An 11,732-nucleotide genomic window follows, 5' to 3' on the forward strand; every position below is an offset into this window, starting at 1 on the left:
GCGGAGCGGAGAGGTGGTTAAAATGGCAGTTGGGGTATAAAGTGGGGAGATTAAAAAAAAAATCTATCGGGGAAGGCCTCCTGATTTCATTCATTCAATCATATTTCAATCGTATTTATTGAGTGCTTACTGTGTTCAAAGCACTGTACTAAGCACTTGATAGGCTTTGCAGATGAGGAGGCCTATGGTTTCTTGAATATGAAAAGGAAAGAAATTCCAGGTTGGTGGGGGGGGGGGGGCGGGCAGGGAGGAGAAAGAGGGGGGAAAAGAGTATGAGGAAGAGGTCCGTGTTGGGAGAGATAAGAACAAAACCCAGTGAGCAGATTAGCTCCAGAGGAACAAAGAGTGAGAGCTGGGGTATAGTGGGAAAAGAGAGTGGATAAATAGGATGAACTGAGCACTTCAAAAGGTAATGAGGAGGCTCTGCTTGATCTGTGAGCCCGTTGTAGGGTAGTGACCGTCTCTATATGTTGCCTACTTGTACTTCCCAAGCGCTTAGTACAGTGCTCTGCACACAGTAAGCGCTCAATAAATACGATTGAATGAATGAATGAGATGTGTATAGAACAGAGTTTTAGGAAAATGATCTAGGAAGGAGAATGAAGAACTGATTCGAGAGAGGAGAACCTGAAGGCAATGAAATTGATGTCTTTCTCCCCCGCTTGGGACTTTGAGCTCACTGTGTTGAGGGAATGTCACTGTTTATTGCACTGCACTTTCCCAAGCGCTCAGTACAGTGCCCTGCGCACAGAAAGCACTTAATAAATACAGGCTCGTTGTGAGCAGGGAATGTGTCTGATGTTATAATGTACGCTCTCAAGTGCTTAGTACAGTGCTTTGCACACAGAAAGCGCTCAATAAATAAGACTGAATGAATGAATATGAATCAGCAAGATGGCTAATGCAGTACTTAAGCCAGAATATTACATGCCTTCAACAGCCAAGTAGTTATTAGGAGGACAGGGAAGAAGCAGAAATGTTGCGGAGGCAAAAAAAACAATGGATTTAACAATAGACTGACTGCGGGAGTGGGAAACGAAGACGAAGTCACGGATGATACCATGGCTGTGGGCTTGAGAGATGGGGATGATGATGATGACGTTGTTAACTGTGAAAGGAGAGTTAGGGAAAAGAGAGAATTCCCTAATTCCGAGGGTGGGGATGATGAAGAGTTCAATTTTGGACTTACTGGGCACGACCAGGGAGCCGGTACTGATCAGGGAAGGTGTCTTGGAGGAGGTGGGTTTTCAAAAGGCTTCGAAGAGGGGTGAACTGTGTACGGATGGATCCGTAAGTTATAGCACCGCTCCACAGGAAACTAACTGCAACTATAAAAATTCCCTCCAACAGTAGGATTTCTAGCACCAGCGAGTCTTAAACAGTTACAACAAGGTCCGAGTGCCAGAGTTAACAGTGAACAGGAAGTCGGTCTGAAGTGACAGTTACCCGTTTTCCACATCATTGCTACTGATGCCTGTCTACTTGCTTTTTTTAATTTTGTTGTCTGTCTCCCCCTTCTAGACTGTGAGCCTGTTGTTGGGTAGGAGTTGTCTCTGTTGCCGAGCTGTACTTTCCAAGTGCTCAGTTCAGTGCTCTGCACACAGTAAGCTCTCAATAAATACGACAATCACAGAATGAACATTTATTATTAATAACAGTGGCACTGGTTGAGCACTTACTATATGCAAGACACTGTACTAAGCCCGGGGGTAGATACAAGTCCTTATCCCACATGGAGCTCACAGTCTAACTGGAAGGGAGAACAGGTATCGAATCCCCATTTTATAGATGAGGGACTGGGGCACAGAGAAGTTACTGACTTGCCCAAGGTTACGCAGAATGCAAGTGACAGAGGCAGGATTAGAACCCATGACCTCCTGATTCCCAGGCCTGTGCTCTATCCATGGCTAGGTGGTCCCTCCGCCTTAGGGGAGCCAAACCTGGGGGGGGAGTCACGGGAGTTAAGGTTCTCTCTACAGGACATGGGTGGAAGCGTCTTGTGGGCAGGGATTGTGTCTACCACACAATTCTCCATCCTTCTTCTATTCCCCTTCTACATCCACTCCCTTGGAGAACTTATTCGCTCCCATGGCTTCAAATGCCACCTCGATGCAGATGATATATATGTACATATACACACATATATATACACACACACACACACATACACATGTATAAAGACTGTGAGCCCACTGTTGGGTAGGGACTGTCTCTATATGTTGCCAACTTGTACTTCCCAAGTGCTTAGAACAGTGCTGTGCACACAGTAAGCGCTCAATACGATTGATTGATACACACATATATATATATATATATATGTTTGTACATATTTACTACTCTTTTTATTTTACTTGTACATATTTATTCTATTTATTTTATTTTGTTAATATGTTTTGTTTTGTTATCTGTTTCCCCCTTCTAGACTGTGAGCCTGCTGTTGGGTAGGGACTGTCTCTATGTGTTGCCGACTTGTACTTCCCAAGCGCTTAGTACAGTGCTCTGCACACAGTAAGCGCTCAATAAATACGACTGGATGAATGAATGACACCCAAATCTACATCTCCAGCCCTCATCTCTCTCCAGTTTCACAACACACATTCAATCCATCACCGAATCCTGTCGGTCCCACCTTCACAACATCGCAACACCCCACTCCTGTCCACATTTCACTCCGCTACCCGGATTATTTTTCTACAGAAACATTCAGGACATGTCACCCCGCTCCCCAAAGAACTCCAGTGGGTGCCCAGCACTTGGAACAGTGTTTTGCACATAGTGAGCGCTTAACAAATGCCATCATTATCATTATTATTATTATTATTATTATTATTATTATAGAGCACTGTTCCAGCACTTGTGATGTAAAGAGCTCCTACTTGTGAGCTCCTACTGAGAGCTCACCTCCTCCAAGAGGCCTTCCCAGACTGAGCCCCCTTTTTCCTCTCCTCCTCCCCATTCCCCCGCCTTACCTCCTTCCCCGCCCCACAGCACCTGTATATATGTTTGTCCAGATTTATTACTCTCTTTTTCACTTGTACATATTTACTATTCTATTTATTTTGTTAATGATGTGCATCTAGCTTGATTTCTATCTATTCTGTTGATTTGACACCTGTCCGTGTGTTTTGTTTTGTTGTCTTTCTCCCCCTTCTAGACTGTGAGCCCGTTGTTGGGTAGGGACCGTCTCTAGGTGTTGCCAACTTGTACTTCCCAAGCGCTTAGTCCAGTGCTCTGCACACAGTAAGCGCTCAATAAATACGATTGAATGAATGAATCCACCTCCACATCAGAATAAAAACTCCTCACCGCTGGTTTTAAAGCCCTCCATCACCTTGCCCCCTCCTACCTCACCTCGCTTCCCTCCTTCTACAACCCAGCCCACAAACTTCGCTCCTCTGGTGCTAACCTTCTCGCTGTGCCTCCATCTCAACTGTCTCGCCGCCAACCCCTCACCTTCGTCCTGCCTTTGGCGTGAAACGCCTCCCTCCTCAAATCCGGCGGACGGATTACTCTCTCCTTCAAAGCCTTATTGAAGGCCCATCTCCTCCAAGAGGCCTTCCCAGACTAAACCACACTTTTCCTCATCTCCAACTCCCTTCTGTGCCGCCCTGACTTGCTCCCTTTGCTCTCCCCCCCTTCCCTGCCCCATAGCACTTATGTACATATCTGTAATTTTATTTATCTTGATGTCTGTCTCCCCCCATATAAACCGTTAAACCGGCTGTGGGCAGGGAATGTCACTGCTTTTTGTTGCATTGTACTTTCCCAAGCATTCAGTACAGTACTCTGGACACAGTAAGAGCTCAATAAATGATTGAATAATTGCATTCCACTCTCCCAAGTGCTTAGTACAGTACTCTGCGCGCAGTCAGCGCTCAATAAACACCAGTGAGTGACTCCGGGTGAAGGTAAAATATTTTCTAAATTAAACTGAGATGCGGCTGCAGCCAGCCTGGGTTTATTCATTTGATCGTATTTATTGAGCGCTTACTGTGTGCAGAGCACTGTACTAAGCGCTTGATGTCCCACGTTTATGGGACATGGGCACTGCCCCTCGCTGGCCAAAAAGGCCACCACGCTACCACTGAGGCAAAATCATTTTCACCCAACAACTGTTCCTAACTGCTCTCCCTTTCTTCTCTGACCACACTAATCTCCTACCACAACCGAGCCCACTAATACCATCTCGCTGTACTTCAGTCTCATCTATCTCACCATCAACCCCTCATTTTTAGACTGTGCGCCCGTTGCTGGGTAGGGACCGTCTCTATATGTTGCCAACTTGTACTTCCCAAGCGCTTAGTACAGTGCTCTGCACACAGTAAGCGCTCAATATGATTGAATGAATGAATCCTCCCTCTGGCTGGAATTCCTTCCCCTTTCATTTCCAGACTACCTCTCTTGCTCTTTTGGAAAAACACATCCCCTCCAAGAAGCCGTCTTTGATTAACCTCCATCCTACTCGCCCTCCCCTCTGCATCGGGATCTGTACCCTTTAAACACTTAGAAACTCACCCCACTCCCCCAGCACTTACTTACACACCCTCATACTCCACTTCCTTATTCATATTTTAATGTCCGTCTCCAGCTTTAGACGGTAACTGCTTTAATAATATAATAATAATAATAATAATGGCATTTACTAAGCGCTTACTATGTGCAAAGCACTGTTCTAAGCACTGGGGAGGTTACAACGTGATCAGGTTGTCCCACGGGGGGCTCACAGCCTTAATCTCCATTTTACAGATGAGGTAACTGAGGCACAGAGAAGTTGAGTGACTTGCCCGTAGTCACACAGCTGACAATTGGCAGAGCCGGGATTTGAACCCGTGACCTCTGACTCCAAAGCCCGGGCTCTTTCCACTGAGCCACGCTGTTTCTCACTGAGCCACGCCTCTTAATAATAATAATAATAATAATAATGGCATTTATTAGGCACTTACTATGTGCAAGGCACTGTTCTAAGCGCTGGGGTAGATACGAGGTAGTCAGGCTGTCCCACGTGGGGCTCACAGTCTTCATCCCCATTTTACAGGTGAGGTAACTGAGGCCCAGAGAAGTTAAGTGACTTGCCCAAAGTCACACAGCTGACAAGTGGCAGAGCCGCTTTGTGAGCGGGAATCATGTCTACCAGCTCCGTTGTACTGTACTGTCCCAAGCGCTTAGTACAGCACTCTGCACGCAGTAAATGCTCAAATCCCACTGATTGATTACATCCTGCTACGTGTCCCATGCTTGCAATCACCCTGGGATCGAGAGAACATATTAACTTCCTATTTGCGCTGAGCACTGTATTATGCAACTGGGAGAGCACATTAGATGAAAAAAGAAATGGCCCCTGTCCTCAAGGATCTTATCTAATGGGAGAGCCCGGAAGGTGTGGCTCGGTGGAAAGAGCATGGGCTTTGGAGTCAGAGGTCATGGGTTCAAATCCCGCCTCTGCCAACTGTCAGCTGTGTGACTTTGGGCAAGCCACTTCTCTGTGCCTCAGTTACCTCATCTGTAAAATGGGGATGAAGACTGGGAGCCCCCGTTGGGAAAACCTGATCACCTTGTAGCCTCCCCAGCTCTTAGAACAGTGCGTGTTCATCAATACGATTGATGATGATTATTATTGATCTACTTTGTACCTCAGTTTCCCCCACTTGGAAAACAGGGTTATCGGCTCGCCCCATCTCTTCCACCGCAAGCCTCATGTGGGCAATGGCCTGTGTCTGAGTTAACCTTCTTTATCCGAGCATTTAGGACCATTATTAGCTAGGCAAGATATCTCTCGGTCCCTGTACAGCACCTAGAAGAGCGCCAGGCAGGGAGCAGTGCTTAATATTAACTAAATTGATAAATGAGAAGATGGAGGCAAGTGATTTTTAGCAACTCTGTCCCCTCACGAAGCATGGCACAGACTTCTGATGTCTCTGCCAGCTGGGTAAGCCGCCAGATCAGCGGTTCTCAAACATCTTCTGTGACCTCTCCATCGATCCGTGAATGGCTCAACGAGTCCAAAGGGAGCTCGAAAGAGGGAGAGGGGCATCAGAAGGGCTGGGGGAGAGCTGACCAAGGGTTGCCCCAGGTCCGGCGGAGGCTCCTCTACACCGTAAGCTCATCAATCGTATTTACTGAGCGCTTACTATGTGCAGAGCACTGTACTAAGCACAAATTGGCAACCTATAGAGACAGTCCCTACCCAACAGTGGGCTCACAGTCCAAAAGGGGGAGAGGGAATGCGTCTGCTACATCATACGCTCCGAAGCGCTGAGTAGAGTGCTCTGCACACGCTTAGCGCTCAATAAATAGGATCGACCGAGTCGGTTCCCGGTTGAGCCGGGAGTCGACACCGAGGCAAATCCCATCCTGGTCCTCCTGGGAGCCAGCTTCTCCCACCATGACGGGCAGCACAATTGCTGGTTGGAATTAGTTTCTGATAATCACCCGAGAGTCCTCTTGACTCGGTGGATAGTGACATCCCTGTACACGCCAGAATACAGCGCAGCAGGACGGAGCACCTGATTTCCTCCACTCGCCCAAAGACTCCTGCCCCGCTACGATCAGTGGGAGTGAGTAGCAGAGCAACTTGCTAAATTTAGCACCCGCTGCCAAAGCGTAAGACTTGGACCCTGGCAAGTGTCCACTTTTAACTCACCACGACCTTGGAAATGACACCCGCTCCGTTACTCAGCTCTCCACCCTGGGCCCAGAAAGCACACCATCGCTGTTGCAATACCGACAACCACGACAACAAATAGTGAAGTCTTCCTTGGACCGTTAACCCTTCTGGGGGCACCAGGCACCATTATGCAATGGGGGGGCATAACGGGGGCAAGAACCGGCAGGCGACTCGTCCGGGGTCCCTTGGCTCGGGCTTCCTGATAATAATAATGACGGTGGTATTTGTTAAGGGCTTACTGTGTGCCAAGCGCTGTTCTAAGCGCCGGGGTAGATACGAGGTCAACACGTGGGGCTCACATCTCAATCCCCATTTTCCAGATGAGGTGACTGAGGCCCAGAGAAGCGAAGTGACTCGCCCAAAGTCGCACAGCTGACAAGTGGCGGAGCCGGGTCTAGAATCTACCACCTCTGACTCCCAAGCCTGGGCTCTTTCGGCTAAGTGACGCTGATCTCCTGCTCTATAATGATAAATAATAATGATGATGATGATGGTGGTGGTATTTGCTAAGTGCCTACTACATGCCAGGCGCAATACTAAGGTGGATCCAAGCAAATCGGGTCGGACACAGTCCGTGTCCCACGTGGAGAGGAGGTCACCGTGGTCCGGAGAGGTAAAATGACACGTCTAAGGTCACACAACAGAGGAGCGGTACTTTTGGGCCGCCTTTTTTTGTTCCTTCTCTTTCATTCATTCAATCGTATTTACTGAGTGCTTACTGTGTGCAGAGCACTGTACTAAGCGCTTGGGAAGTCCAAGTCGGCAACATATAGAGACAATCATCATCATCATCATCAATCGTATTTATTGAGCGCTTACTATGTGCAGAGCGCTGTACTAAGCGCTTGGGAAGTCCAAGTCGGCAACATATAGAGACGGTCATCATCATCATCAATTGTATTTATTGAGCGCTTACTATGCGCAGAGTGCTGTACTAGGCTCTTGGGAAGTCCAAGTCGGCAACATATAGAGACGGTCATCATCATCATCATCATGAATTGTATTTACTGAGCGCTTACTATGTGCAGAGCACCGTACTAAGCGCTTGGGAAGTCCAAGTCGGCAACATATAGAGACGGTCATCATCATCATCAATTGTATTTATTGAGCGCTTACTATGTGCAGAGCGCTATACTAGGCTCTTGGGAAGTCCAAGTCGGCAACATATAGAGACGGTCATCATCATCATCAATCGTATTTACTGAGCGCTCACTATGTGCAGAGCACTGTACTAAGCGCTTGGGAAGTACAAATTGGCAACATACAGAGACGGTCATCATCATCATGAATTGTATTTACTGAGCGCTTACTATGTGCAGAGCGCTGTACTAAGCGCTTGGGAAGTCCAAGTTGGCAACATATAGAGACGGTCATCATCATCGTCAATCGTATTTATTGAGCGCTTACTATGTGCAGAGCGCTGTACTAAGCGCTTGGGAAGTACAAATTGGCAACATACAGAGACGGTCCCTACCCAACAGCGGGCTCACAGTCTAGAGAAGGCACGGAAGAGTGATAATAACGGAAACTGTGATGATGGTGAGGACGCCGGTATACCGTTAAGGGCTTCCTAGGCGCCAAGCACTGTGATAAGCGCTGGACGGCGGCCCGTCCCGGGGAGAGGAGGAGGGGGAGGAGGAAGAGGAGGGTCCCGAGGGGGCAGCGGGGCGCCCACTTACCTGCCTTGAAGGTGAGGGAGCTGTGGTCCGGGGTGCGGAAGGTTTCCAGCATGGCCACGTAGAGGACCCCGTTGGCGTTCTGGACGCCGAACACGGTCCCGTTGCACCACATGGCGGCCAGCATGACCAGCCAGCCCCAGCCGCCCTCCGGGGGCGGAGAGGGCGGGGGGGGCGGCGGGGGGGGACCCGGGACCCCCGGGACCGCCGCCGGCCCGTTGTCCGCCGGCCCGTTGCCCGCCGGCCCGTTGTCCGCCGGCCGCTCCGGCTCCGGCTGTTCCCGGGCCCCGGTCCCGGCCCCGGTCCGGGGGTCCGGCGGGGCGTCGGGGGGGCCCCATGCCGCCGGCCCGGAGCCGCCGCCGCCACCCCCGCTCCGCCCCGGGCGCGCACCCGGGGCGCCCCGAGATGACAGGGGTGCGTGTGTGTGTGTGTGTGTGTGCGGGTGTGTGTGTGTGTGTGTGTGTGTGTGTGTGTGTGTGTGTGTGTGTGCGGGCGGGCAGGGCGGGGAGGGAGGGAGGACGGGACTCCCTCCCGGCCGGCCGGACTCCCGACGGGTCTGAGGGGGGTCCGAGCCGTAAGAGCAGCGCTGGGGCGGCGCGCCGCCGCCGGATCCTTAAAAGGGGCGGGGCGGGGGGCGGGGGGCGGGGCCTGGGGGCGGGGACACTAACGGGCACCGACCGGGACCGGACGGGACGGGACGGGACGGGACGGGACGGGACAACTCCCTCCGCCCACCGCCAGGGGGCGGGGACACTGACGGGCACGGACGGGACCGGGACCGGACGGGACGGGACGGGCAAGGCAACCCCCCTCCGCCCACCGCCAGGGGGCGGGCCGGAGCCGGAGCCGCCCCCCCCCGCCCCTCCCCTCCCCATTCATCCAGTCAGTCAGTCAGTCAGTCAGTCAGTCAGTCAGTCGTCAGTCAGTCAGTCAGTCAGTCAGTCAGTCAGTCAGTCCGTCAACAGGATTGATTGAGCGCGGAGCACTGGACAAAGCGCTTCGGGTAGAGACGGTCCCTACCCGACAGCGGGCTCGCACACACTCACACACATTCACTCAATCGCATTTATTGAGCGCTCACCGTGTGCGGAGCGCTGCACTAAGCGCTTCGGAAGGACAAGTCGGCAACGGATAGAGACGGGCCCTACCCGACGACGGGCTCTCTCTCACACACACACACACAGACACACACACACACTCCCTCTGTCTTTCTCTCTCTCTCTCTCCCTCTCTCTTTCTCTCTCTCTCTCTCTCTCTCTTTCATTCATTCATTCCTTCAATCGTATTTATTGAGCGCTCACTGTGCGCGGAGCACTGGACTAAGCGCTTGGGAAGGACAAGTCGGCAACGGACAGAGACGGGCCCTACCCGACGACGGGCTCTCTCTCTCTCACACACACACAGACACACACACACTCCCTCTCTCTCTCTTTCTCTCTCTCTCTTTCATTCATTCAATCGTATTTATTGAGCACTTACTGTGTGCAGAGCACTGTACTAAGCACTTGGGAAGTGCATGTTCCAGTTCTCTCTCTCCTCTCTCTCTCTCCTCTCTCTCTCTCCTCTCTCTCCTCTCTCCTCTCTCTCTCTCTCTCTCTCCTCTCTCTCTCTCTCCTCTCTCTCCTCTCTCTCTCCTGTCTCTCCTCTCCCTCTCTCTCTCTCTCCTCTCTCTCCTCTCTCTCTCTCTCCTCTCTCTCTCTCTCCTCTCTCTCTCTCCTCTCTCTCTCTCCTCTCTCTCCTCTCTCTCTCTCCTCTCTCTCCTCTCTCTCTCTCTCCTCTCTCTCCCTCTCTCTCTCCCTCTCTCTCTCTCTCCTCTCTCTCTCTCTCCTCTCTCTCCTCTCTCTCTCTCCTCTCTCTCTCTCTCCTCTCTCTCCCTCTCTCCCTCTCTCTCTCTCTCTCTCTCCCTCTCTCCCTCTCTCGCTCCCTCTCTCTCTCTCTCTCTCTCCATGCCCTCACTCAATCATATTGTTTGCGCACTCCCAGCATGCGGGCCACTGCACTAAGCACTGGGGAGAGTATCCAAAGGCAATCAGCAGACCTAGGCCCGGCCCAGGGCGAGCTCCCAGTCCAGAGCGGGAGGCGGGCGTGACTACAAATCATCAGGTGACAGATCTGTGCATAAGGGCCGGGAGGGACGCAGGAGGGAGTGGGAGATGAGGAAAAGTGGGGCTGAGTCTGGGAAGGCCTCCTGGAGGACGTGGGCCTTCAGTGAGGTTTTGAAGAGGAGGGTCATGGTGTGTGGGATTTGGGGAGGGAGGGCTTTCGGGGCCAGAGGCGGGGCGGGGGCCAGGAGTCGGAGGTGAGACAGGTGTGATGGAGGCCCGGGGAGAAGGTGAGCAGCCCCAGAGGGGCCAAGTGTGAGGGCTGGGGTGGAGAAGGAGACAAGGGAGGTGAGCTAGGAGGGGGCGAGGGGATGGAGAACTTTGAAGCCAATGGTGAAGAATTTTTGTTTGATACAGAGGTGGACAGACCACCGCTGGAGATCTTTGAGGAGGGGGGTGACGTGTCCTGAACGTTTTTGTAGAAAGGCGGTCGGGGCAGCGGAGTGAAGTGTAGACCGAAATGGGGAGGGTCAAGAGGTGGGGAGGTCAGCAGGGAGCCTGATGCAGTCATCCAGGCGGGATAGGATGAGTGATTGGACTGACGTGGTAGCGGTTTGGAGGGAGAGGAAAGGCAGATTTCAGCGATGTTGTGAAGGTGGGGCCGACAGGATTTGGTGTCAGATTGACTATGTGGGTTGAATGACAGAGAGGAGTCAAGGGTAACACCAAGGTTACGGGCTTGTGAGACGGGAAGGATGGCGGTGCCGTCTACAGTGATAGGAAAGTCGGGAGGAGGACGGGGTTTGTGTGGGAAGATGAGAGAAGTTCAATTTTGGTCATGTTAAGTTTGAGGTGACGGGAGAACATCCAAGGAGAGATGTCTTTAAGGCAGGAGGAGACGAGACTGCAGAGGGGGAGAGATTAGGGCTAGAGGTGTAGATTTGGGTAATCTGCATAGAGGTGGTACTTGAAGCTGATCACTGGTGACCTTCAAGAGGGCGGTTTCTGTGGAGTGAAAGAATGGAAGCCAGATTGTAGAGGGTCAAGGAGAGAATTGGAGGAGAGGAATTTAAGACAGCAGGTGTAGACAACTCCCTCAAGGAGTTTGGAGAGGAATGGTTGGAAGGGAATGGGGCAATAACTGGAGGGAGCTGTGAGATCAAGGGAGGGGTTTTTTTTAGGATAGAGGAGACATGAGCATGTTTGAAAGCAGTGGGGAAGAAGCCATTGGGGCACAAACAGTTGAAGATGGCTGTTAAGGAGGGAAGAAGGGAGGGGGCAAGTGTTTTGATAGAGTGTGAAGGAATGGGGTTGGATACGCAGGTGGACGCGGTGGATTTTAAGAGAAGG

The 11,732-nt window shown here is 51.5% G+C and overlaps 1 protein-coding gene across 1 annotated transcript in view; it reads right to left on the reverse strand.

Annotated features, from left to right (window-relative positions):
• Positions 1 to 8,491, reverse strand: part of SLC16A10 (solute carrier family 16 member 10) — a 110,651-nt gene extending 102,160 nt beyond the window's left edge. Inside the window, exon 1 of the mRNA XM_038761255.1 lies at positions 8,344 to 8,491. Within this exon, the coding sequence (XP_038617183.1) occupies positions 8,344 to 8,467 (124 nt within the window). The 5' untranslated portion in view covers positions 8,468 to 8,491. The remainder of the gene's footprint in view (positions 1 to 8,343) is intronic.
• Between the last annotated feature and the right edge of the window lie 3,241 nt (positions 8,492 to 11,732).

This window comes from Tachyglossus aculeatus, chromosome 19 (assembly GCF_015852505.1).
Source record: "Tachyglossus aculeatus isolate mTacAcu1 chromosome 19, mTacAcu1.pri, whole genome shotgun sequence".
NCBI classification, from domain to species: domain Eukaryota; kingdom Metazoa; phylum Chordata; class Mammalia; order Monotremata; family Tachyglossidae; genus Tachyglossus; species Tachyglossus aculeatus.